The sequence below is a fragment of the Telopea speciosissima genome, chromosome 7 (assembly GCF_018873765.1).
Source record: "Telopea speciosissima isolate NSW1024214 ecotype Mountain lineage chromosome 7, Tspe_v1, whole genome shotgun sequence".
Classification (NCBI taxonomy): Eukaryota; Viridiplantae; Streptophyta; class Magnoliopsida; order Proteales; family Proteaceae; genus Telopea; species Telopea speciosissima.
The window spans coordinates 63,843,069-63,870,604 of NC_057922.1; the positions used below are offsets into that span (position 1 = coordinate 63,843,069).

Sequence of the window (27,536 nt, forward strand, 5' to 3'; positions counted from 1 at the left end):
ATAAACCTCAGGGGGTACACAGAATTTTCCAAAATGGTGGGGATGAAAATATCCTTTTGTCAAACCTTTGGGGTGATATGTATAAATTTCCCTAGTAAAGGGTATTTACATAATATTACTACATTAAAAAGGTTGCTACGATTTACAAAGCACGTAGTAGTCTCCAGGGTAAAAAGATTTCAAAACCCTTTATCCGTGGGACTATTTTGTTCTTTCCCTCTCTCCCTGCTAAAGCCGCGTTCGCGGGTTTTATGGGAGGTTTCCGAAGCACACCCAAGGGTTCTTCCTTCTACTTCAGAGATCGTTTTGCGGCCTCTTCATCTTCTCTTCCCCGTTCATCTTTCTCAGCCTATTCAAGATTTGATTCTACTTATTCTCTCTCTTTCTCTCCTTCTCCCTTTCCTTTCTTTTTGTGGTTTCCATTTTTCAATCCGTTTTGTTCTTCTCCGTTCGGAGATGGTCTCCGGTTCGCGGTTCGACGGTGGAACTCAAAGCATCTCTGCTCGCGTCCAGAAAACCATCGAATCAATCAAAGAAATTGTTGGGAATCACTCTGACGCCGATATCTATATCATGCTCAAGGAAACCAACATGGACCCTAACGAGACGGCGCAGAAATTGTTAAATCAAGGTTAGATTCTGTACAGAGTTAACTTACTCTCTCTTTGTCTTTTTGTTTTATGTATTTTCAAATTTTTATGCTTGGCTTTGTGTCTTTGTTGAGGGCTTGTAGTCGATGAAACTCTGGTTGAGTTTAACCTAGGAGAGTAACTTTTTCACTATTTCTATTGATTTTTTTATGTATTTCTTTGTTAGGTAGAGGTTGAACTGGTGGTTAAGTTTGAATTTTGAACTGGAGTTTGCATGCTTCTGTTCAATGCATTGTGGCAATGCTATTGGGTTTTCCTTCAAGGTCCTTGAATGAAAAATCGACGGCTGAACTTTTAACTTTAATATTGGAAATTTTTTTATGTAACTTTATTGTTAAATGCTTACTAGTGTGGTGATTATGTTTTACTTGAAGCCAGAGGTAGAATGTTTTTGTTTGACGAGCTGTATACCATAGGTAACATGTTTTTGTTCAACGTGCTGTAGCAACTCTACTAGGTTTTGCTCCAATAGCCTTAAATAGACATTTGATTTTTTTTCCCCCTTTTCCTTTTGGTACTCAACGCTTGCATGTTTGATGAGCTGCAATATGTGCATATCAATTTTAGGTATGCTTAAGTTTGAAATGCAATTTCATATAGAAACATGAAGAATTGATAGAGGCCATTTTAATATTAGAGTGTCATCACCTAAGCATGCCTTTATGGATACTCTCATAAAAGTCAGTGGTTGCTATAGTCCCTTTTTCAGCTTCTGGGGCCAGTCAGAATTCAAATGTTAAAGGGTGTCGGAGACTCGGAGGTTGCATAGCTGACAAGGGTACTTTAGTATATAAGTTGTGTATTTGTATGTCATGTTTCTGCACAAAAACTCCCTAGCCAGGTACTTCATCTCTGACACTTTGATGTGTTGTAAGTTCATTGCTAGTGGGGAAGTATACCACATTTAGATCACAAATTCAAGCTGAATTGGATGTAGATGGGTCATTAACAATCTGAACTTCTCCATTTTTTGATGCCTTGTACCATCTAACTTGGAGACAGTAAAGAGTAACTTTTTTTTTCCTTGTATGAGTATTTCAAATTGCAGCTCCAATTTTGCTTCAAATTCCTCATTGATTCTTTTATGTGATGGTAAGTTCAAATCTGAGTCTCTAACCTTAGAGGGTTTTTTTTTCCCCCCGTTTCTGGGTGCACTTTTTGAGGTTATTTTTAGATGTGGTCTTTCTTTTCCTCCATAGCTTAAGTTATCTTCTTTTTGAATCCATTTAATTAGTGTCCCAAATTATAGCACCCTCTAGATATGGTAGGTCCATCTAAATTCTCTCAACTTTTTTGCTCTTCTCTTTTTTCCAGAAAGAGTATTGTTTTCTGTTGTCGATATTTTGGTGCCCTACACTTTTATTGGTTGATGCTCTGTATGCTGTCCATATTATATTGCCCCTATTCTACTACCTATGAATTTTCTATGTATTCGTAAGTGTTATAGCATTTTCCCGCTTCCAAGCTTTTATACATCTTACGCGCTCTTACTGTTCTCAGATCCGTTTCATGAGGTGAAGAGGAAAAGAGACAAGAAGAAAGAGGTATGTATTAGCTGGTCTATGAAAGTAAGTTTTGATCCATTTACTTCTAGACTGCTGTGTGTCACTGCCTCGTCTTCTTAATGAGATATTCTACATTCAATATCTCTTTTATTGGACAATTTCCTAGCCTCCCTATTTCTCTCTCATGGCTTCAACTTCATGAAGCCTAGGGATGTCAAGGAGGAACTTTTTTCCATAGATGCTTAATCTTTTATTTTTTCTAAATGGTCTGCTTAAATGTAATGATAGGCTCTTAGCAATTCTCCCCCTAAGTAGTTTAACTCTATACGAGTGTGGCATGGAATTTGCAGGAGTTCTCATCTTTGTCGTTGTGTGTCTGACAAACTTCGTTATGGATTTGATTTTCTTTACATTTGAGTTCGCCTTCAAAATGTAAAGTTTGCCTTACAAATATATCTACTTGTGACTTCAGAACACAGGTTATGGGAGTTCTGTAGAGCCAATAAAACATACTGTTCATGTTGATCAAGGGATGAAGTCCCAGACATTTTTTGATCATAATATTCGTAGGGGAAGCTACAGTCGGAATTCTGGGCCTGGTAATTGAGAATCTTAGCAATTAATTTCTCTACATGCTTTAGTTCCTCTCCCCCTTCTCAATTCGATATAGTTCCTGATTTATCTTCTTGTCATTGTTTTTTTGCTGCTTGTTGATATAACATATTCATCTATGTTCTTGTCATTTCGGCTTCCTTCTTCTCTTTATTTGTTTTATTTTTATACAATAGACAATACATTTCATATGCTGCAGATTGATGCATGCTAATTTTTATCTGGCAGATTTTTTATGGTTGCATCATATCCCCCCCCCCCCCCTTGTAAATATATTTTTTTTATTCCTCATTGACTCTTGACTTCTTGTCCCTTTGAGGATTCCTATAGTGGTTTTCACTTTTTCTACTGACAAGGGATCTTACTCTTCTGCAACATCTTTTTTGGACACTGGCATCATAGCATGTTTTCTTATTCTCTATGTTAATGGTATATGCATGACTTACTTTGCTTTTCCTTGATCAATTCCTCCAATTGATTGTAATGTGAGGCTAGGTAACAACTATCCTAACCCCAGATAGGATCACAGGTAACACCCCAGTAGGTACTGACTTCAGACTTAACAGTAGATGTATGTTAAATCAGCAGCAAATAAACAATGAGTATAACAGTCCCTTAAACCCTCAACAATACCCTACACATGTAGGAAATGAACCCAGCCAAATATTACACTAGTCAGCAGCCATTAGGCCCCAGCCGCAAGTCAAGACTAGGCTTAAGAACTCAGAAAATAGGTTGAATTCAAGAACTTAGATAACACAAAGACACCAAGGCAGAGGTTACCGTCGAGTGTGGGTAATCATGACTGGAAGTAGCCTTAAAAAATTCAGACTAAACTGATGGTCCGATTTGCAGTTGTGACAAATCTTGATTTAGGCCAAAGAATAGGAGATTTTCAAGATCTCACAAACCAGGCCTCAAAACAGGCCAAAACCCTGGTCGAGTGGTGTTCCTGGTGGTGTGCTTTGATCCTCCAAATATTACTCAAGACTGATGGATGAGTTCAGTGATCTGTGGACTTGACGTTGTTGCAAGTTTCAAGGAGAAAACCAGAACCGCAGGTGCTGGTTATGTTCTCTGATCAGCAACTAATGACAGCAGCAGCTTGAGGCTTCAACAATAACTCTAATGGAGTTCGGATGGTCTAAGTTGCACTCAGGAATTGAAACAGGAATAGGGAAACAGTAACCGATGGGAGAAATAGAAGAGGAGAAGAAGGATATGGCTATCTCAGCCTGGGTATCACACCCGATGTCTCTTATCTCACAGCCTCTCACTGGTTGTCATTGCTCTATGCAAACAATCAATCAAGTTCATTAAATCGTGGGCTTGTCCAGCCCCCCTTCTCTTATTAAATAATAAAACAACTATTATAAGAATGCAAAGATTGCTAAGTAGTAGTCCCACACATGGTGTGAGCTGTCTTGTACATTAAGTCGAAGTAAATAAAGAAAGAAAATAACTGAAACTAGTTAGTATTTTTTAGTTTTCTATTGTAATGGCCCAATTCTATAAGCCCAGATATTAGGGATTTAGGTTTTATACGGGATTTAGTAGTTAGTTTCTATGTTGGTTAGTTAGTAGTATCTTTAGTTTAGAGGGTGGACCTTGGTGCAACGGTACGCAGGTTCGAGTCGGGAAACAGCCTCTCTGCAAAGTGGGGGTAAGGCTGCGTACATTATGACCCTCCCTAGACCCCGCAGTGGCAGAAGCCTTATGCACTGGGTATGCTCTTTTAGCAGTATCTTTGATTTCTAATTTTATTTTCCTTGATGTAAAAGGCTCACTACTACATGTGTGGGCCGATTCTTTTAGTCGTTTCTATTTTATTAGTTTCCTTTGGAGGGAGTAGACCCTTCTATTTATTGTAAGGACCTTAGAGCCCAGCCTCACAATTTTGGTAGTTAATTAAATTGGCTTTTGCCTTCATTACTGTGAGAGACGGTGAGCTTGGTGAGATTAATTGTAAAGCATGTTGAGATGCCATAGGGTTAGTGAGAGACTGACCTAGGCCATAGTGAGAGGCCTTAGTCATATCCCATTCTTCTACTACCATTATCCCATGCATTTTAACCCTATTGAAGCTGTCCTATACCTTCTGAAGTTGTGCCATTGGAGTAAGATACTGTTGGTAGTGATTTGAGAACAAGAGCAAACCATCCTCCGTCCTTCCATACCCTGCGGCAACCTGTTCTGGAGGTTTTCTGCAGAAACTTTTATCCACATGTAGCTCTCAATCTGGACATCAGTTCCCCAAGGGATTTTCGAGTGTTCTTCTACTGTTAGTACCCTACCATCGACCAAGAGTTGAGTTCCATCTATTGGTAAGTTCGCTGGATATTAATAAGTTACTAATTTCTGAATTTACTTTCTAATTTCAGTCCTGCCTTTATATCTGTTGATCTAGCCATCAACTTGTTTAGATATTTGGAAGACCATCTCCATTGACCAGGCCCTACAATTGATCCCGCTTTGGTGTTGATCTGATGAGTAGTTTGTTAGTTATTAGTTGTTGCTAAATCTGTCGCCCTACTTTCTGTCTTTATTCCTCCTATTACAACCATCAATCCAACCCTTGGATCACCATCAAACTTTGGGGGTACCATTTCTCTACCCTAGTTGTCCATTCAACCAGGACTTGGGCTTGATCTGAGCCCTGGTTCCTTACCCATCGTTCCTTTTTTCCTGCTGGAATTTATCTTCTATGGTCCTACTTGTGACTTGGGTTTAGTTACTGTCTGTTTTATTGAGTCTAGCCTATCACTCTCTCTCAATCTGTTCTCTCTCCTCTGTTTCTATTCCCCATGACTTGCCCTTTGCCTCATCCTTGCGGCTCCATTGCTAGCAGTATCTTTCCTTCTATCGTGAAAACCCACTACCGGCAGATCCTCTAATTGATTTGCATTAGTTGGACCCGCCCATACCGTCAACAATTTTATTGATGGGCCGAGTGGGTCTGAACCCATTAAATAGCTGGGTAGGTTTTAGTCCTCTTTTCATAAGAAATTTTGGAAATTCCTGTGTCCCCAATATGTACGGTAATATTTCAATCTAAGAGGAAAAAGTTGGTGATGCAGAACGATTTCACATGCGGGTAAATTGTGTTTTATGGATGGCAGTTATTGGATCACCACTTCATCCATTCTCCATTAGCTGTTGAGATTTGGACTCAATTTATAGGCGCTTCTATTTTCTTGTGGTTTTTCTTTGTATCCCAGCTGATGCAGATTTATCATCAAACTGGGCTTCTTTGCTTAGGAATAAGTCTAGGGTTGGGTTATATACATGTTGGGCCTTTGATCCCATGGGTTTTCTATGTAATAGGTCACTTTTATGGGCCTAAAACATGGGTAATTAGGTTGCATATGGGATTAGCAGCAGTATTTCGTTACTTGTTCAATTAAAAACTGAACAAGTCCAAACTGGTTTGAACTAGTGGTTCAATTTAAGTGAAGTTAGAATATTCTTTTAAAAGCTTGAACCGTTCAAACTGGTTTGAACCAGCGGTTCAATTTAAGTCAAGTTAGAATATTCTTTTAAAAGCTTGAACTGGTCCAAACTGGTTTGAACCAGTGGTTCATTTTAAGTGAAATTAGAATATTCTTTTATTCTCTAGGGGTTTAATTTAGTTGTCTAGTGGACCCCACCTCTCTCCACGAATTTTAAAGAGGTGGTGTTTTGTAATTAGCTTCAGCCTAGGATTCCTACCCCTAGGCTGAATAGGAAAAAGGCCTTTGGCCGATATAAATAAAGGACTACTGTGGGGCTCCTCTTTACCTCACTGCTTTAAAAATTCTGCTCTTGCAAGCTGCTGTCTACAACTTTCTCTTCTTCAAGAAGACTCTTTTCTTGTGTTTGATCAAAGATTGGTGGGGTTGGTGTTTGATCCAATTGACACCTTGCGGTGTGAAGCCTGGTTGGTTCTTTTGAAGCTCTCCTTCAAGTTCTAGTTAAAGATTCAATTTTTATTCAAGTTTTCATCTTCAAACAAGCTGCTGCCAAGGATTCTGTGCAACAACAGTTAGTTTGAATCTCCTCATCCCCCAACCTTTCTTCTTCTAATCCTCTAAACCACCAACCTAACATCCCCTCCATCTCTGAACGTCATTCCCATACTAAAAAAAATTCTGCCCAGACCAAACCAGCCATCAAAATACCACCATATTTGGATCGAATTTCCCTCTTACCCTAAGGAGAATTCGACCGAAACCCTTGCCCTAATTTCCCATTCTAAACTCTAGATTCCACCATTATTCCCTTTTAAAAAACCCAAAACCCTAACCCTAAATTGCTGCAATTTCATTCCAGCACATATTCCTCCATTAAAATTTTACGTAACCTTCACTGATAGACTCCCCTAAATCAACTTAACATAATCCTATCATCAAACCCTAACCTAGTTTCACAATTTTCACCTATTTTGACCTAGCTGAATTACCCAGTTCATAGCAGATCCTGGTGTTTGGCTCCTAGTTTGACTTTTCAAACCTAGCACTACATTATCAGCTCTGTTGGTTGTCAAGGAGGCGCTTGGTCTATACAGGTGGAAAGAAATAATTGAATTTTTTAGGGATTCCATCAATACCATGTAAGTGCTTGAAATTAGGATGATAAGGACCTTAGTTAGCAAAAAAGTGAACGGCAAAAAAATGTAGACTTATGGTACGGGTTTTAAATGGAGCAAAATGCCGAACGGTATGGTAAAAAAAGCAGAGTGGCAGACGAACAAAAACAAATGGTACGAGTTTTAAACGCGTAGTTTTCAAAAAAAGGGACCAAAAAAACAGCAGTATACTCATATAAATTGAGAGATTATCACCTCAAAGCCTGCATCTAATGTTCAAAACAACTATAACATCCAACATTAATGCATATATATATTCCACAACTCATTATAAGTTTCATGAAAATATATTAATAAGGGATAAACATGAAAGAAAGGGTTATAGTTTTTGCATAGGGAATTGTTTCATTATGTGGAATTGATTCAATATGATTATTTTAATTAGAGCACGTGTTGGATGAAAGTAGAAGTCTTATGCTCCCTTATCAGTTTATACTCTATACACGTGAACTTTTAGGATTTCCCCCCCATGTTATCTTACTTCTTAAATGAAAAATTTATTAAAAATAGTGCTATTACAGTTGTAGTCCATTTTTGAATTGGGAATCTCACTTAGGATTCTCAGGAACTGATGTTGACGTGAAGTCAGTTTTGAATTGGGAACCTCACTTCTTTATGAAGCAATTTTTGCTGAGCCCTTACGTAGGATACACATGGTGTTTTTTTAGTTTTAAACAAACATGAACATGTTTAAAACATGAAAGACAAGTATATCTTTGTTTTTTCCCGTTCATTTGAGAGGCATACGGAAAAATGTGTTTTAAAAACGGGAATGGAGTTTTAAACACGTTTTTGCCAACAGTGGTAAGGACTGCTTGATGATCCTAATACCTCACTCCCTTTGAGGCTAGCTCTACAATTGATATTTCTGATGCAGGACAATTAAGTTGCCTGTGTGAAATGCGCCAATTACTAGAAAGATGAATTCCAACCAGCTATATTAGTATTCGATCAATTGGCTTACAAGCCTTCTTGTCGATTCGATTAAAAGTGCACCTTTTACCGGTTTTATTAACGTTTGAACTCCTTAGCCCTAGAACGATAATAGTACTTGGATTGTTCAATGAAAGCCTAGGGCATCAATTCATGCTATCAGATCGCTGTTTCACCGTTCTCCAGGAAACCAATGACTCACAGCTGTTCATCCGCTTTTGACGGAGATGTGCTGCTAACTGGCGTGAATCTCACTTTATCATGAACAATTGGGGCCTCCCACGAGTTGTGAAGAACTAAACGAGAGCAGAGCTGGTTGGATCAACAGACTGAGGGACAATGGAAGGAACCAGATTCAGGTCAGAGAGAAAGAATGCTTGTCAGTGAGTGAAGGTCAGCAAGTGAAGGAACCGCGAATTAGTAGTGGAAGAAGCAGTGACCATAGCAGCTAGTGATGGAACATATGAATGCCAGAAGTATTAGAAGCTGGAAAACCTAAAAAATAGGTATGATTTTTGGTGACTGAAAGAAATAGCTAACAGAACAGGAAAATAATGCAGTTATCTAAATTTTGTATTTTGCAATGGAAGAATCATAGGAACTGATGAATGCAAAGGTGTCTGATCAATTGGATTAGGTGACTACTCAAAGAGTAGTTACAGAAATAGAATGGTTGAATACTTGGTTAGAGAATAGAAAGGTAGAATCATCAAAATACTTGGTTAGAGAATATTTACGTTTGAATCATCAAAATAGGGAGAGCCATTTTCAATCCATAAATCTATATTCCTCCACATAACATTAAAAGAATCTGATTACATTTGCTATATATGGCACATGGCCAAGATTCTTAGCATCATTTGAAATTCTTTTTCTCTTACTAGGATTTCTTAAAGTACTAAACAAATGAAGATAAAAGGAAGACCGATATTGGGCACATGAGTTGGATGTTAACCTCTGCGCCTGCATCTCAACAAACTGTATCCTATCTCTTTGTGAGTGCATGGGTGTTGCCCCTGCTAAAATATCCTAAAATTGAATTTTGATGGATGTTTGAGTTACCCATGCTGTTAGGTGTTTGATGCAATTTGGAATCTTTGTGGACACCTTTATGTGGCATATTTGGGTCCAGTTGAAGGTCGAGCCATCTCATTCGTGGGGCAAGATCAGTGATGCCATCATGAATATCTCGGTCCAGCGGAGATCCATATTATGCAATTAGTTGGCACAAACTAGTGCCTGATGGCATAAATTGGGTGGATCTGTATACTGGTCCTTACCTTTGATGTAAATATGTTATTTTCTTGTTGCATTCTTGTTGTTTGGGCTACCCTTGTTTTCCTCTCAATAAAGCAATCATTGTTCCATTATAGAGAGGAACCTCTACTGAAATGTTGGTCTTTTCTTGTAGCGTTCTAGGTCTTTCTGTCTCTTTTAAGTCACTCGCTGTATTCCTGGTTTATTTGTTTTCCTATTAATGGATAAGATTTTATTAGATGCAGGAGTTAGCCGAGAGTTCCGTATTGTGAGAGACAATAGAGTGAACCAAAATACAAACCGGGAAATAAAGCCTGAATCGTTTCAGTGGACAACTTCCACTAATGAGAAAATGACCCCAGCTGCTTCGGGAAAGAGGTTTGCTCTTACCTTATATCTTTGTTCTATTGCTTGTTATCCTTAATGCCCTTGAGACTGTATTATTGCATGCCTCATTGTTGAAACATGTGTGACTTACTTGCTTGTTAATGTATCTCTATTTACGTGAGCCACGGATTGTCAAACTATTTGAGATTCATGATTCATTCATTTCAAACTTGAATGAGAAGTTTTACTACTGTTAAATATGGAAGATTCTATCAATGGGAGACCTTAGAATTGAGTAATTCTGATGGATGCTGCTTTTGGAAATGAATCTTGGTCCCAAATGCTGCTTGAACAGTAGGTGCTCGAAAGCAGGCAGAGAAGAATGATAAAAATCAATGGGAATAAGAACAGGAGATCAGAGAATTTACCTCAGCCACAGCTAACAGTTCAGAAGCAGCCATACCACTTAAGAAAACTATTTTTATTCCAATCAACTTGTATGATCAGGGGGCAGGGTACATATGATTATATAAAGCTCTTAAAATCTGACCCTCTATTTTGACTAGGACTTGCCCAATCCTAATACAATTTAAATCACTACTATTTCAACAGTCCGAAAACAATATTGAACTTCTAAACCGATTAAGAAAACTACAACTTAAAATCCTAATGAAATGTAGATCAAACAACCCATTTGACTTCCAAACTACTAATGCTACCATAGAGCTCACAATTCCAAAAACAGCATTTGTGTGTCCCTTCTGATGTGAAGTACTCAAGCGAAGGATCTGCAAAGCTGATTTCCAGCACAAAGATAGAATAGGAGACTGATTGGAAAATAGGAAACTAACAGAAGTACAGAACAGAGAAGGGAGAAATAGTATAACAGAACAGAGAAGGGAGAAGTAGTATAACAGAACAGAGAAGGGAGAAATAGTATAGAAACCCAAAAATTTCAGAAATGTGAGGGTATAGAAGAAAATTAATTACTAGACGAAGACTTACTCTGATGGGTCTGAAACTCTGGAGTCTGGTCGAATGACCATAATGGTGAGGTCTATCACAGTATCACACAATACAGTATCTCAAAAATCTGAGAACCTAAGAAAGGGGCGGTGGAACAGTCCTAGCTTTAATTGGAAAACAGCGCAGGGAGGAAGAAAGTTGATTCTAGCCAACAGATAATAAGTTGTTATGTGACAACACTTTTCCACGGCCACAGGAGTGTTTCTGAGCCAGATGTTTGTTTTCCCTTTTCCCGGGGAGTACTCCTGCGGGGTAGAAATGCATACGGTAACATGGTGTAAGAAGTTTTTCTGAATTAGAGAAGAAACAGAAGTGTTTGTCTTTGTAAGGCACAGTAACAGAAGCACTTCTACAAACTTACTGTTAAACTAAGTATATATATTTTTCTCTAAAGTCTAGTCTTAGAACTGGCAATTGAGAACCAACAACATCTTCCAATCCCTTAATAAATTTGTTGCTAACTTCATTCACTTCAATTTTGTGATGAACTAATCAATTATTCATATTCATAATAATATGAGGTAATGGGCCATTAGTATCGGTCTCTGTTAGCAGTTCATGTTCCTCTGATGTCACCATATGCTGTTTCAACTCCTACTTCAACCCAAAGAACTAACAAGAAAACCCAAAAGTAGGAGAAATGGGAGCGCAGGTGACAAAATAAGATCAACTGATCAAGAAACTGTAAGATCAACTGATCAAGAAACTGTTTACCGATCTAGAAAGTGGAAATTCCTACTAATAGTACAACAAAATTCACATTTTTTCTTCATTAATCCACATTAGTTTCTGTCATAAACAATAATCTCAAGTCCACACAGGGCCTCTTTGTTATGATTTCTATTTCAATTTCTAAAGCTGTTTGGTATAATTTTTGCACCCAAATCAGAGAAATTCAAATCAATTTGATTAGAAATCTTGAAACCGCTGAGTTATTATTTCGTAATTTCAATTTCAACCTCGTGCTAAAGTGTTAATGAACACTTGCTCAAAAGCATGGGCAAAGTTATAGTTTGCGTTAATTCGATAAAAACTCAAAACTCTTATTTTTCTTTTATCTCTTGTTTTGGCTTGGAGGACGAATGGAAAAGATGCCTCCCTCTACAACCCCCACCCCTCTTTCCGTAAGTCGCCGCCCCCCAACGACACTTCCCTCTCCCCCACCTCCCCTCCACCATGGGCCATCCCCTTGCAACTCCCACCCAAGCACTCCTTTGCCCCCATGTTGTAGGATCAAGCTCCTTTGCAGCATAGGGGTGCGCCAGAGCTCGCCATGTGGATGAGCTCCCATTTGGATGGCGCAGATCGAGTTGGAAATCCGGAAATTAAGAAATCCTACTAATGTAGTCCTAGGTAGGAGTAATCCCACTAGGAGCCAGGGGAATAGAGTTACCTAACAAGGCTGGCCGATTGAGACAGCTTAGGCTAATTAGGGTTAGGGTTTCGAGCTAGGGTTTTATGTGGTAATGATGTGCAGGTTTTTATGAGTCTATTGGTATAGGTTTGGATTGATTTGGATGAAGTTGGAAATCTAGGGTTTCGGGTTAGAGGCCTTGTAAAAATGGAGTGTTTTCAGGATCTATGGTTTAGGGGTGGATTTTGGGAAAGGGGTTTATAGGGTATTAATGGGCAGGTCTAGGGGGTTATTTTGGTATAGAGAAGTTAGGGTTTGGATGAGTTATGAAATTCTGCAGTTTGGGCAGAATTGTGTTGCAGGTTTTGGGCTTTAATGGAGTGAAGGAATGGAGAGAGAGTAGAGTGGGAGTTATGAGCTAGGTTTAGGATCGAGTGTAGGGGGAAGTGTGGGGGTTGTATGCTGGAAGTTTGGTTTGAAACTGATGGACAGATCTGAAGTTATGAGGGAGTTCTAGTTAAGGTAGGAGTTGCAGGTTTAATGGAGGTTAGGGTTTGATGGATGGAGGGGAAGGATATGTGCAGAAAACTAAAATTACTTACTAGTTTGATCTCCTTCAAAGGCAGCAACAGCACCTTGAAGAAGCTCGGTTGAAGAAGAAGAAGAACCTCTCGATCTACAAGATGCAAGGAATCGATCGGAGTCCACCAATCCCTCACCTTGATATTCCTCACAAGGCAACACTCAACAGAGCAGAGCAGAAGCTATGGCAGCAAACAAAAGTTTTTTTATTAATCAAATTCGTGTTCAATACTTGGTCCCCTTACAACCTTATATAAAAGACTCAAAATTAGACTCCTACACTAAAAAGGAAAGGCCTAACCCAATCCTTAACCTATTAGGTAACTTAAACTAACTAGGAAACTAAAATACTAAAAGAAATAGTCTCAAAACATGGCTGGACTTATAGAGTCCTAATCCAGCCCAACTTACATCACATGAATGACATGACAACTTAAGTTGTCACATGACCATTTAACCAAGTCATATGATCACTTAAAATGAACCAGTTGGATGCAACCAATTTGAACCGGTTCAATTAAAAAACATAAAAATAAACTAAGTATTGGGCTAATCCCGTATGCAACCTATATACCCATATTTTAGGCCCAAAAAAGTGGTCTATTACATTAGAAACCCATGGGATCAAAGGCCCAACATGTATATAACCCAACCCTAGACTTATTCCCAATGAAACAAGCCCTATTTGGTGATGAATCTGCATCAATTCTACCCAACTTGAAAAACTTCGTTCTCGAATTTTGTAGTGATGAGGGGGAATCAACATGTGATCAGCAGCTTTGACCATCCCCAAACAGAATTCCGGTGAAGCAGGAACATTGGGGATAAAATCTCCAAGGCGTGGAGCTTTCTCTTCGAAGAACCAAGGTGGCATAACAAACTCTATGTGTTCGTTTTCTGAATCAGCAGCAACTGTGAATATCCTGTCCATAGAGTTTTCAGTGTTAGCAACCTTCGCATCTAATACTTGAGACACAAGCTCCACCTCTTAAAAAACTGCATCTTGAATGCCATTAATTTCTTGTGGAGTGCTCTCAACCACCTCTTCATATTCTGCTGTTTCATCTTTTTCTACTTTGGTTTCTTCGACATTGACTACTTCGGTAAGGTCTTCTACATGTTGACTTTCCATCTTCGAAGCTATAGGGGCTGTCTCTTTCTTTTCATCACAATTCACTGCCACTTCAGCTTTATCTTTAACTTGTGCTCTCTCAACTTCCTTTGGTAATGGAAATTTGTATTCAGCCGCTGTTTTAATACTGGTGAAGTTAGATTTCCCACACTCTTCAACTTGCAAACGGAATCTCATTGATGAAGGCTTCAAGTTGTCTTCAGATTTGAAGGCCTTTTGGTGGTGATGTTGTCGATGGAAATTTAAGTTACCTTGTTGTAGAGCTCTGAACGTTCATGGGAAATATTTCTTACTCAGATATTCTTTCATCTCTGCCCATGTAACAGGTTCTCTACCACGGTAGTCAGGGTAATCCATTTGGGTTCTCCACCAATTATGTGCTGGTCCTACTAGCTTGGTATGTGCTAGTCTCATTTTCCTATGCTCAGGCAAATCATACCAATTAAAATAATCATCTAAAGCAGCTAACCAATCACAAAATACTTGTGGATCTGGTCTGCCATCAAAGTCTCTCAACTCATACGCCTCTGGAAGTCTATGGTGTCTCCTGTAGTCTCTGTATCCTCTGTTCCTATCTTCACTATGATCTCTGTACCCTTCTTTGTTAGGTCTACGTCGATCCCTGTAATCTCTGTCGTGTCTGGAATGATCTCTGTGGTCCCTGTGATGTCTGGGATGATCTCTATGATGTTCATCCCTTCCCAGAGTTCCATGTACTTCAGAGTGAACTTGTAATCTGTCATCCTCTACATATAGAGGGTTGTTTACAAGAGGCACAACTTGCCTTTGTTCCATTGCTGTCATTCGATCACCAAGGGCTTGCTGGTCTGTTGAAATCTTCTGCAGCATAGTCATAATGGCAGCAAGGGAATCGGGTGGGGGTGGTTGTGTGGGGTCCATAGCAGGGGTGTCATGTTCAGCCATGGCTCTGATACCACTTGATGTAGTCCTAGGTAGGAGTAGTCCCACTAGGAACCAGGGTAATAGGATCACCAAACAAGGCTGGCCGATTGGGATAGCTTAGGCTAATTAGGGCAGAATTAGGGTTAGGGTTTCGAGCTGGGGTTTTATTTGGTAATGATGTGCAGGTTTTTATGAGTCTATTGGTATAGGTTTGGATTGATTTGGATGAAGTTGGAAATCTAGGGTCTCGGGTTAGAGGCCTTGTAAAAATGGAGTGTTTTCAGGATCTAGGGTTTAGGGGTGGATTTTGGGAAAGGGGTTTATAGGGTATTAATGGGCAGGTCTAGGGGGTTATTTTGGTATAAAGAAGTTAGGGTTTGGATGAGTTACGAAAGTCTGCAGTTTGGGCAGAATTGTGTTGCAGGTTTTGGGCTTTAATGGAGTGAAGGAATGGAGAGAGTAGAGTGGGAGTTATGAGCTGGGTTTAGGATCGAGTGTAGGGGGAAGTGTGGGGGTTGTGTGCTGGAAGTTTGGTTTGAAACTGATGGACAGATCTGAAGTTATGAGGGAGTCCTAGTTAAGTTAGGAGTTACAGGTTTAATGGAGGTTAGGGTTTGATGGATGGAGGGGAAGGATATATGCAGGAAACTAAAATTACTTACTGGTTTGATCTCCTTCAAAGGCAGCAGCAGCACCAGCACCTTGAAGAAGCTCGATTGAAGAAGAAGAACCCCCCGATCTACAAGATGCAAGGAGTTGATCGGAGTCCACCAATCCCTCACCTTGATATTACTCACAAGGCAACACTCAACAGAGTAGAGCAACAGCTATGGTAGCAAACAAAAGCTTTTTTATTAATCAAATTCGTAATCAATACTTGGTCCCCTTACAGCCTTATATAAAAGACTCAAAATTAGACTCCTACACTAAAAAGGGAAGGCCTAACCCAATCCTTAATCTATTAGGTAACTTAAACTAACTAGGAAACTAAAATACTAAAAGAAATAGACTCAAAACATGGCTGGACTTATAGAGTCCAATATCCAACCCAAACCCTAGGAATTGACCTAAATCCTAGTGCTGTCCATTCGAACCAGCAGCCCCTTTTGTTATTTGATCCTGTTGTTTGGCTCCTAGTAGGTCTCCTACCTATCTAGGACTATATTACCTACTTTCCATCGCACGTGCACCACACTTAGGTGTGCTTCATTGATCCACGCCATCCAAATGAGAGCTCATCCACCTGGCGAGCTCTGGTGCTGCGCTAGAAGATGTCCGGCGCACGGGTGCGCCGTAGAGGAGCTCGATCTCGTGCTGTGAACCACTCCCCAGAGAAGCCTCCCTCTCGCAGTTCCCTCTTCCCCACACCGCCTTGCCCCTACCTCCCTTCTATTGTGAGCCACCCTCATCTGCGACCCTTGCTCCCCTTGCCATGAGCTACTCCCCCGACGATGCTTCCTACCCGCGGCTCCCCTTACCTCCTCCCTTCCCCAGAGAGAACAGATTTGTTATGCCGCTGTCATCTTCAGCCCCTTGCAGAGTCCTAATCCACTGACTCTTTATTGATATGAGTTTTGCAAGTATTGGATCCATCATGTACAGTTAGTCTGGCACGCTCGTGCTTCCTCTAAGGTTTATGTGCTTGAGCTATTCAGGATAATTTATGTTCAGGCGGTTGTAAGTGGGCTTGATTTTAATGTTGTTGGGGCTGCCTTGGTTGATGAGTATAGCAAATCAGGCCTTGTTCTGATGCTCACAGCCTGTTTAGTGGCTCTTGCTTGATGTGAATATCATTGCGCGGAGCAGTGATGGCTGATTATACACAACAGGGGGATAACCTACCATTTCTGGTTTTGTTCTTGCCATCCTTGGTGCAACGGTAAAGTTGCTCCATTGTGACCAAGAGGTCACGGGTTTGAGTTTGGAAACACCCTCTCTGCTAAAGCAGGGGTAAGGATGCGTACAGTATGACCCTACCCAGATCCTGCAGTGGCGGGAGCCTTGTGCACTGGGTTACGCCCTTTTTCTTGCCATCCTTGCTACTTACAAAAATGCTGGTTTGGTGCTTGAAGGGCAAAATGGCTGAATTCTATAAAATTGGATTATGGGTTGGAACTAGGGATTGAAATCAAATAGATGACGATAATGCAACCAAACAATTTCAATTTCTTGACCAAAAACCTATTTATTGAAATTGAAATTATACCAAAGAGAGCCTCCAATGTGAGGTCACTTCCCTTGTCGCTTACTTGCCAAGGATAGTTTATGGCATAGTCCTAAGCATAGTTTGAGAACTCGCGAGATCTCGCCGAGTTTCTCGGTATTTCAAAAATCCGAGACGAGATGGGGGTCGAGTCACAAAGTAAAATATCTCGCCGAGATCTTGGTTTGACATAGGAAAATGCCCATGTAGGTCCTTTATATGAGTGCCAGATCTCGAGTTCTTGCTGGAAATTCTTGGTATACAGACACCTATCTATGCCCGGAACCAAGACAGACAAGACAGACACTTATTTATGCATAATATCATTTAAGTAAATGGTTTTGTATTTCATTTACTTAAGATATTATTCATAAATAAGCAAATACCCCCCTATTTGAATCCAATAAAAATAGTTAAAAAATAAAATTCAAAAAGGAAAAAAAGTCAACCCCCCAGTTCAAGAACAAAAACTGGATTTTCGGCGGCAGGTGCAATTTTCAACTTTCTAATGCTGGGGTTTTACTTGGATCTAAAAATTCGATAAATCTTATTATGGTAAAACATTTCTAAAACCAAAAGTGCGGTAAAATATTCATTTGTTTTGATGTCCAAAAAACTATTTTCATTCAGAGTGATTTTGACAGCATTCGCGCACACCGAATTAAGTTTGACCGGTACATAACTCTTTCAATATAAATCAGATTTTAGCAATCTTGGACTTGTTGGAAAGCTTTCAAAACAAAGCTTTCCAACAAGTCCAAGATTGCTTAAATCTGATTTATATTGAAGGAGTTATGTACCAGTCAAACTTGCTTAAATAATATTAGGCATGAATAGTGTTTGTCCTGTGTTTGTCTTGGTTTCTAGCATAAGTGTCTGTCCTGCTTTCCCACTAACTGAAACTCCTATTTGGACTTTGTTTTTGCAAAATCTGATAGTGCCATTGCGTTTAAAACCCACCGAGATGAGGCTTCGAGTCTATGAAAAAAAAAAGTGCACCAACTCGATCTCGACTCGACTCGGTTTTTCAAGGGTCCGAGTTGGCACCAAGACCCGAGTTTTTGAACCTTGGTCCTAAGCATCATTGTCAATGGGGTTAGCAAGGTGGTCAGCCAGGTTCTTCAAAGATTCCATGCCATCCACAATGCCTTGAACAAAGAACCCAAACTTGGAGAACATGGCCAATCTTCCACTCTTAGTCTCATTCACTTCAACTCAGTGAAAGCCACAGGATCATCAGCAAGCCCAAGCTGGTCGAAGTCTCGAAGGTACTGCCAGGGTAGAATGGGTCAGTGACCTTACCGAGCATCCACCTGCAACACAGTAGCCTTTAACAACACCCATCAAAATGACATGTGGCCCAAATTGCTAGAATGCTCTGGGCATGGATCAAGCTAGGGTTGCACAAATAGTCTATTCCATCTTCAGAGAAGATTTGCACACTGGAATTGAAGCACACAGCCTCGCCGAACTTTACGCCATTGCGTGCAAGGAGCTCAGGGAAGATGCAACCAAGGGGCTTCAAGCATAGCCCATCAGCAGTGGATGATCTTGAGCTCACGGTCCTTGGTTAATGATCCGGGGTTGGTGGAGAGGTCAGCTTGTGTTGCAACCATTGTCACCGAGAAGGTAGGTTAGGGATCCAAGTAATTTGACACTGTCGGGGCCATACCATGGGCTGCTGAATGAGATGAATTTCTGTGAGCTTCACTGCCTTTTTGATCAGAGAGGGAGAGGATAGGTCCATTCTGGAATCCTTTATTCTGCGGAGGATATAGAAATGGAAATAAATATCCAACGTGACTAACTGTGAAAAGAGAGAGAATGAGAGAGTGGGAGTGGGAGTGGGAGTTTGGGGGGGGGGTTCTGGGAGTTGAGTTGTGACGTAGATCAAAGCATGAAAAGAAGAGAAGAACAAAAACAATGTTCATGTGCAGCCCAATATTGACAGCGATGAGATGCTGCCAATAATTTTTTTTGGATATTATATATTAGTTTCTATTTTCTTGCAATTGTTATTGAACCAGTGGCTAGAGTTTCTATTTTTCCAGCAAGTTTCTATTTTTGTGTTAGTTTTTTTTTTCCGTCCAATTTTATTGGCAGCCAAGCAACATTCCCATACTATTGTTGTTGCTAATTTTGTAATGACTATGTTAAGCATTATAAATAAAGAGAATGGGCTCGTATTGCCCTCGATTTGAATGTAAAAGAAAAAAGAGTTGTTTTACATTCATGTTGCTGCGTGAAGCAGTGTAGGAGAGAGTCCTAGGTGCGAGTGAGAGACTCAAAGCATCTATCCCCTTTTTCTCTATTTTCTGTTGTAATTTTAATTTCTATTTTATTGTTCTATGATTTATCCAGCTTCTGAGAGACAGTTAAATCTCTATTGTTGCTGTTTAGCCTCAGAATACTATCCTGTTGATGCTCCAGCAAAGTATTTTCTCAAGCCTTTAAGACACCCTGCGGCTCTTCTGTGTGGTGTCCTATGGCAGCGGTCTTCAACCCCTTGGAAGCCCTGATCTTTTCATCAGTTCCTGATCAAATTTTGTAACTGTGATACTGCCAATATTTCTTCCTTTGATGGGAATTGCAGTTTCATCTGATGGTTGAATAATCCGGTTCTGTGAAGTTACTAATACTGAGTCTAGTTGGTAATTTGGAGACCTTTTGATACCTGTTGATCCAGCCTTCAGTTTTGGCTGAATTTTTTTAGGAGTTAATCCCATCAATAGGAACTGCCTTCGACTGAAAGATCTGGTCCATCAGTGTTGTTAGTTGCTAAAACTGGGAAGTTACTAATTCTGTGATTGAACCCCGTGTTCTGCCGAGAGTACAGGCTGTGTCCTGTCCAATTTTTTCTAATTGATTATCACCTGGTATTAAGTTTCAGACCTTGGTGTGTTAAAGCTTATATCAGCAGCTTCGTAATTGGGTGTTTTTCCCTGTTAAAGTGGTGCTGGAACCACTGGTTTAACCTACTGTTAGACAGTAATTTGATCCTTCCTGTAGGATAGGATGTCATTGACCTAACCCTACATTACGTTACAAAGAGATTGGAGAGAGAGATGCGGAGACGAGGCTATTGGGAAGACGACATTATGCTCCCCCATCCCAAGTGTTCCCGGAACAAATAAACACTTACATGTTTGTGTTCTAGTTTTGTTCCAAATGCCCGGTTCATTCTGTGGGAACACAAAAGCTAACTGGCATTGCCAAATGCGTTTCTACTCTATGTGTTCCCACAGAACAAAGAAACTGTGTCACTATTTTTGGGATCTCCGCCCGTGAGATCACTGTTTCCTAAAATACTCCCAAACAGCTGATCGGATCATTCCCATCTTTGGAAGGTTTCATATCCTTCCTATCAACGATTGTTTCCTATAGTTTGGTGTTATTCTGGGAGGTTTGAGTTTTCAGTTAGTCTCTGGGTTTTTATCTGAGTGGGGTGTTGACTTGGGATTCTATCCGGGAGGGTTTGGAGTTGTTCCTACCTACCCCTCCATCAGTGATCAGACAGTCCTATTTAAACTAGGACTCTTGAATTCAAAGCACTAAACTGGAAAAATAAAACTCAGCAACTTTCCTAGCAATTCTAGAACTCCAGCTAAGACTCCATAGTTGTCACGGCAATAGGCGAATCAAGGTGGTCGAGGGGGCGAAAAACTTAAGGCGACACCAACCAAGGCGCCCCAAAACAAACTGCCTGGATGCCTTGACAATCTTGTAAGACTCATCATATATAAGAAGATGAACAGAAAAAAATAACCTCATGAGCTGGTTAGATAATTGTCCTACTAGTACTAGGAAGAAGTTAACTCCTCTATTGCCTGTGGCTGCATCAATAGATGTTACAAATGGTTATGACATGAACATACCATATTAATATTTGCATTTTCATTGGAACTAGTCCTCTAATACCACCAATAAGCCATATTAGCTCGGAAATCTGTAGGGTTTCCTAAGGTCATCATGTCCAACTTGTTTTCTTCCTATGTTTAGATTTTGTTTCTGGTTTCTGACGTGTATACCATTAGAATATACAGGTATGTGGAGTATCATGGGAGGAGACTTCACAATTCAGCTATTGTTGCATTTGCAGTCTGTATTGTGGTATGCTCTGCAGTGTTTTTCATTTGATTGAAGGGGGAAAAAGAAAAGAAACTGCAGTGTCTTAGTTATAATGTAATATTCTACACCTCTTGTTGAAGATTCTAAAAAATCTATCTATTTGGTGAACAGTACATGGTGCATGTGTTTCTAAGCTCTAAAAGATACCCTCATATTTTGATTTGTGTTAACTAAAACCAATGTGTTGCAGTTGAACTATTGGGAGTCTTGTCTGTGTATTATGTCTTTTGATGAGTTGTCTTCTGAACCTAATGGTTTTAATCAAGTCTTTCAATACATGCTGATGGTTATTTTCTCCTCTTATCTGCAGTTCAACTGTGATTGTGACAGATCAGAAGCCCTCAGGTGCTAAAAACTCCGAGTGGCAGAAACCATCTCAAGTTTTAAATGGGCCGTCTGATTTGGGCCCGAGACATGCTCAAGTTGCTAATTCAAATGGCACTCTGAGGAAGGAATTTTCTGGTGACGCACGTTCAACAATCTCAAACTCAGCATCACGTGTGCAGGGACCCAGGACACATGATTCTCAAACTTACTCTGCAACGCTAGCATCAAACAACCCTGTAGTTGGAGTTTATTCCTCCTCTACAGACCCTGTTCATGTGCCTTCTCCAGACTCCAGATCTTCTGTTACTGTTGGGGCCATCAGACGTGAAGTTGGGGTGGTTGGTGTTCGCAAACAGCCTTCTGAAAATTCTGTTAAATCATCTGGCACAAGCAATTCTTTCTCGACTCCGGTTTTGGGAAAGGATTTTCCTGCATCAACAGAATCATTTCAACCCTCTGCTGTTAGTCAGTCAAGTGCTCCTGAATCTGTTATGTCTAGCGTGGCTGTTAGCAGATCTTTCGTGAGCAACCAGTATCATAGTAAACCACATCAGCAAGTTGTTGGTCATCAAAAAGGTAAGATTTTCTGCTTATACTCTATTTATAATTTTATATTGTTGAGGTAATTCTCTGCTACTATATAGAGGAACCTGTTTTTCATTTAGCCTTCTAATGCATTCGTGAACTAGAGTTTGCATATTTAAATATTTTTAATTATTGTTGGCAATGTTGATCTTTCCCACACCTGTGATTTCTGGGTGCTGCAGTGAGACCTTATGTACCTCTATTGATTCTTGATATAGAATAACATGGGTGTGGGTACAATTTCTTTGGTAATGGCAATTGACACCCATAGTTGAAAGTACTATGTGTTCACTGAGTTCAAGCAGTATTATGTATTCACTGTTTTGGATGACCATTTGGTGGAAACCCGGGTTGAAGTAACCCTTATTGGGTTGCTTGTGGACCCACCCAAGCAAAGGAGCACTCAAATTCAAAGTTGATGGCAAAAGAGTAGATATTTAAAGTTTTACACGAGCAATGGCTGAATGGTGAATACCTGAAAGTTATAATTTGAATGGCAGTATTGTAATTAATCTGAAGTTTTAAAGAGGGAGTGGCAGAACTGTAATTTAATGGAATCAACTATATAAAGAGAAAACAAGTGAATTGGGGTATAGGTGGAATGGAACACAAATTAGGGATAAGAAGTAATAGTGAAACAAAGGAAGGGCATTAATGGAAAAACCAGATTAAGGGTTTTAAAAAACAAAAGCAATCGGTCATCTCCTACCTTTGAACGACAGTGGTAGCAGCCAGCGGAAGGGGAGAGATTTGTGATGAGAAGAACTCACACCTGCCAAGCCCAAACAAGCTAATATTCTCGAAACTGAATTGCAACGCACAATTCTACAAGATCCAAGTGTTAATCCAGCAAGACAGCCTTCGATTCATCAAACAAAGATACCTAAAATTATTTCTCGCGGTAGAACAGAACCAGGTTCAAACTAGACTTTGAAGCTTCCCAAGAGAGAAGTATCTGGGGCCAAGATTCAGGAACTACTGTCGCTAGTAGTTGGGCTTCCTTCGAACCAGGCTTCAGAGCCAATTGATCAGTAGTAGTAAAAAACCAGCAGTGCTCCCTCTTGATGCTTATCTGTTGCAGGTTTTAGTGCCAGAACAGAGGAATTCTTAGAAATATGTCAAAAGAAGAAGAAAGGAGAATAAGATAACAAGGAGAAGAACAAATCAGAGGTGGGAGGGGAGGTACGTTCAGCTCATGGCAGCCATCAAACTAATTCCAAATAAAATTTCATTTTCAAAACTAATCTCCATTGTGTGAGTACATGCTCTTTATAGAATTAAAATTCTTAATCCTATTGTGGAACTGAAATTATAACCAAACTCTAACTCTTATCTAATCCAAAACTGAAGACAAAATAAAATTGGACTCTTACCTTCCTACGATTCTAATAACATGAATGAAATAAGAAAAATTAAAAAGAATTCCTATTTGACCCATCTTCTAACTTCTTCACCATTACCACTCATCCACTCGGATCCCCCCCCCCCCCAAAAAAAAAAAGAAAAACACAGCTGCTGCTCTTTCAAGCATGTTTGAGAGCTGAATCCTTTTAGCATCAGTTTTTATCCAAGGAATTTCATCTCTTCCATGATAATAGGATATTTGGTTAATAGATTATAATTATATTTAGTTTTAGCTGCCATCTTACATTGCAACTATAGTAGGTAATTTTCAAGTTTTTGTGGGAGTTGACACATGGACATACTCAGAGAAGATTATAATTCTAATGATTCGGGGAATTGTACGTGGACTTAATTATCTTAAATCCTTATCATGCTACTACTCGATGCTAACTTGAGAATCCAAACTGAGCCTTGTTTTCTTTAGTTTGGGCCAGGGGCTCTTGTAATGCACGTGACTTCAGTTGCAATATTGAACATGGTATCCGTGTTTGTTTATGTTGTTCTAGTTACTGTTAGTATTATTTTATCTTCAAATATATCTGTATTATTCTTCTTCTTCTTTTTTTTTTTTTGGGGGGGGGGGGAAGCATGGTGTATTGATATTTCATCTCATTGTTTGCAAGCTGGATGACTGGCAAGGGTAGGTATTTTGTTTTGCCAGGGGGGAGGAGCCTGTGAGATGTCTTGTTTTAATCTTGATAGTAGTTTAATTAATCCATTGATGTGAGGTATGGTCCTAATTATGCAGGTAGCTGTTTTAAATGCCATTCTGAAGGGTTTACTTTGGGGAATTAATGAAAATAAATTCTGCTCAATTTTGCCCTTTGCTGCATGGGTTTCTAACATATCAAACTTTCACCTGGAATACTTGCTTTTAGTGCAGTGCACGGTGTTGTAAGCCCCATCATGGCATTTCTTAATTGTATAGTTGATCATAAAATTGGAGCTCAGCTAAAATGACTTTATGTTGATGGTGATTCTCTCTGATGCAGCTCCCCAGACAAATATGGAATGGAAACCAAAGTCCTTTCAAAAGTCTAGTCCTGGAGTAATTGGAAGTGCTGCTTCTATTTCACCTCCTGCCGACAATTCGTCCGAGTTGAAATCAGAAGCAGCACACTTGCAGGACAAGCTATCGCGAGTTAACATTTTTGATAATCAGCATGTAGTTATACCATCACATCTTCGTGTTCCTGAGGCTGACCGTATGCAGCTGACCTTTGGCAGCTTTGGAGCAGGCTTTGATTCTACAAGGGACTTTGTATCTGGGTTCAAAGCAGTTGGGAGTGTAGAAGAATCAAATGGGGAACCTTCAGTGAGGTAGGTTCTACTTCTCTGTTTATTAATTGTCTCTGTCGATGACTTTCTTTGTTAGGATATGCTAATGCTCATTTGAAATTTTAAACCAGTGTATCTTGAAGTTTTAGGTGTCGTGCATTTGATTAACAAATCATAAAGTAAATGGATAATTAATTAAAATAGTTTAATGTTGAAATTTGGAAAGAAAAAGAAAAGAATTTCTAAATGAGCTTATAGCATTATGACAACTTGAATGACAGTGCATCATCATCAGTCCTCGAGGCCTCCAGTGAAGATGTTTCTGGTGGAAACCAGATAGAGTTAGTGGATGACCAAGTTAATTCTATCTCTGATTATCCAGCATCAGTTGCAGCTTTTGAGCAGCCATTGCCTGACAAGAAAGAGTCTTCAAGTCCCCCAACTTTGGAGAGCTATGAAGATATTGGACTGGTTCACAATGTTAGCCCACCTTTTGCCTGTGCTGAACAACAGCAGCAGCAAGATCCTTCTGGATTGCCAAGTTTTTCGGTGAGTTCAGCTCCATTCTCGGTTATAAATTCAATGCTTTACCTGTAAAACCTCATTTCTATAGTTGTATTTGGAGCTCAGGTTTGTACTTGAGAAGTGTTAATTCATATTCAAAGGTGAAATAGTTTTGCCCAGGGATATACTTGTCTTTTTGCTTCTGAATGCTTGAATGAATCTGTTTTCATACCATCAGTGGATATTTTCATTTGATCTTTTTCTTCTTAATTGTTTATTCTCTTCATTGGGTTTGTAATCAGGCATATGATCCGCAGACTGGTTATGATGTACCATTTTTTAGACCGGGTACGGATGAGAATGTACGGGGGCAGGGTTTACCATCTCCTCATGAGGTATGGATCTGCAGCTCAAATTAGTGGATGATTTGCATGCATTGCCAATATATGCTAGCTTGCAGAAGCTACTATTTTCTTGATACTAGTGCTCCTCACTTGCAGTCTCATGTGGGTTTCTGTTGATATGCATAATATTTACATGGGAAAATCAACTTAAAATCATCAAAGAAAGGGCATTTCATTGAAGCTATTGTTTTACAGGCCTTGAGTTCGCACACAGCCAACAGTATCCCTGCATCCACTGTGGCAATGGTCCAACAGCAACCAGTGACGCAGCTGTATCCCCAAGTTCATGTCTCCCATTTTCCAAATTTTATGCCATACCGTCCGTTCCTTTCTCCGGTGTATGTTCCACCAATGGCTGTGCCTGGTTATTCTAGTAATGCTGCCTATCCTCCTCACCCCTCAAATGGCAGCAGCTACCTGCTGATGCCAGGAGGGAGCTCACATCTCACTGCCGGTGGCCTGAAATATGGTTCCCAGCAATATAAGCCTGTCCCTGCTGGCAGTGCCACAACATTTGGAAACTACGCAAATCTTGCTGGATATGCTGTCAATGCTCCTGGAGCAGCCGGGAGTGCAACTGGACTAGATGATTCGACCAGGATCAAATACAAGGAAGGCAATCTCTATGTTCCAAACCCGCAGGTAATACTGTACTACATGTTTAAGTGCATACTCAGCGATTCATCTCGTAGATGCTCAGTGATCTTGTTAAATAAAATGGTTTTACAGCCATCAGGTTATTATAATTTAATTAGTATAATCTCCCTACATTTACCCACAGTAGATGTGTTACCATTGGCAATTTAATTGATGCATGGCCTGATAAATTCTTGTTTTATATACTCTAGTGCAATGCTGTCCAGAGTTCAAACAGTGCTGGGATCCATCTTCCTTCTGTTTATACTTCTATTACACATACCCTATTAAAACTGTCATCAGTTTATATGCTGCTGGTTATCTAAATTGCTAGTAGTTAGGTATTGAATCTGAAGGAAACATGTTGAATTAATATTAGAGGTTGATATCAATTAGACAGTCTGGACTGTTTCACATATAAATTCAGTTAGGTCTATTCTTGAATTATGTTTCATTTGTCTGTATTTGGTTGTATCAATCAAATGTCGAGGAGGTGAACTCACAATGCCATTTTTTTGTTGGTACGACAGGCGGAGACATCTGAAATGTGGATTCAGACCCCTAGAGATCATCCTGGCTTGCAGTCAACTCCATATTATAATGTACCTGGACAAGTGCCCCATGCTACATACTTGCCCTCCCACACAGGCCATGCTTCTTTCAATGCTGCTGCAGCACAATCAACACATTTGCAATTCCCTGGCTTGTATCATCCTCCGCAACCTACTGCGATTGCCAATCCTCACCACATGGTCCCAGGCATGGGCGGCAATGTGGGAGTTGGGATGGCTGCACCCACTCCAGGGGCTCAAGTGGGAGCATATCAGCAACCTCAGCTTAGTCACCTCAACTGGACCACAAATTTCTGAGGAGGTGGCCGTCGGATCCCCCATTAATAAGGGATTGATGTTAGTTATGGGAGTTCGTTTTACTTCTCTTTGTGAAATTAAATGGACTTCCTATTTAATGCATCGCAAGTTTCGTATTGTTAGGAATTAACAACACAGCAGAATAACAATATTAAAAAAAAAAAAGGCAAAAAGAATCATGGACCGAACAAAATGGTTTTATGTGGTGCACCAAAGATGGGTTATGTCCATGGCTGAGCGATTAATTAGGTGTTATACGCCTTGCGAGATAAAGTAACCGTAGTTTGTGAAAG

At 39.9% G+C, this 27,536-nt stretch overlaps 1 protein-coding gene and 1 pseudogene across 2 annotated transcripts; one reads left to right on the forward strand and one right to left on the reverse strand.

Annotated features, from left to right (window-relative positions):
- Positions 1-174: 174 nt before the first annotated feature.
- LOC122667864 (GBF-interacting protein 1-like) lies at positions 175-27,360 on the forward strand. 2 transcript variants are annotated; one of them, XM_043864311.1, is made up of 10 exons: positions 175-631; positions 2,151-2,194; positions 2,628-2,754; positions 9,821-9,959; positions 21,547-22,139; positions 24,545-24,872; positions 25,112-25,379; positions 25,637-25,729; positions 25,934-26,380; positions 26,905-27,360. In XM_043864311.1, the coding sequence occupies exons 1-10, from the start codon at positions 457-459 to the stop codon at positions 27,241-27,243; spliced, it is 2,553 nt and encodes an 850-aa protein (XP_043720246.1). In that variant the 5' UTR covers positions 175-456; the 3' UTR covers positions 27,244-27,360. The 2 variants fall into 2 exon arrangements, with proteins under 2 accessions (XP_043720246.1, XP_043720247.1); XM_043864312.1 differs by having other exon boundaries at positions 9,827-9,959.
- Positions 18,183-19,834, reverse strand: LOC122667238 (annotated as a pseudogene).
- Positions 27,361-27,536: the final 176 nt, after the last annotated feature.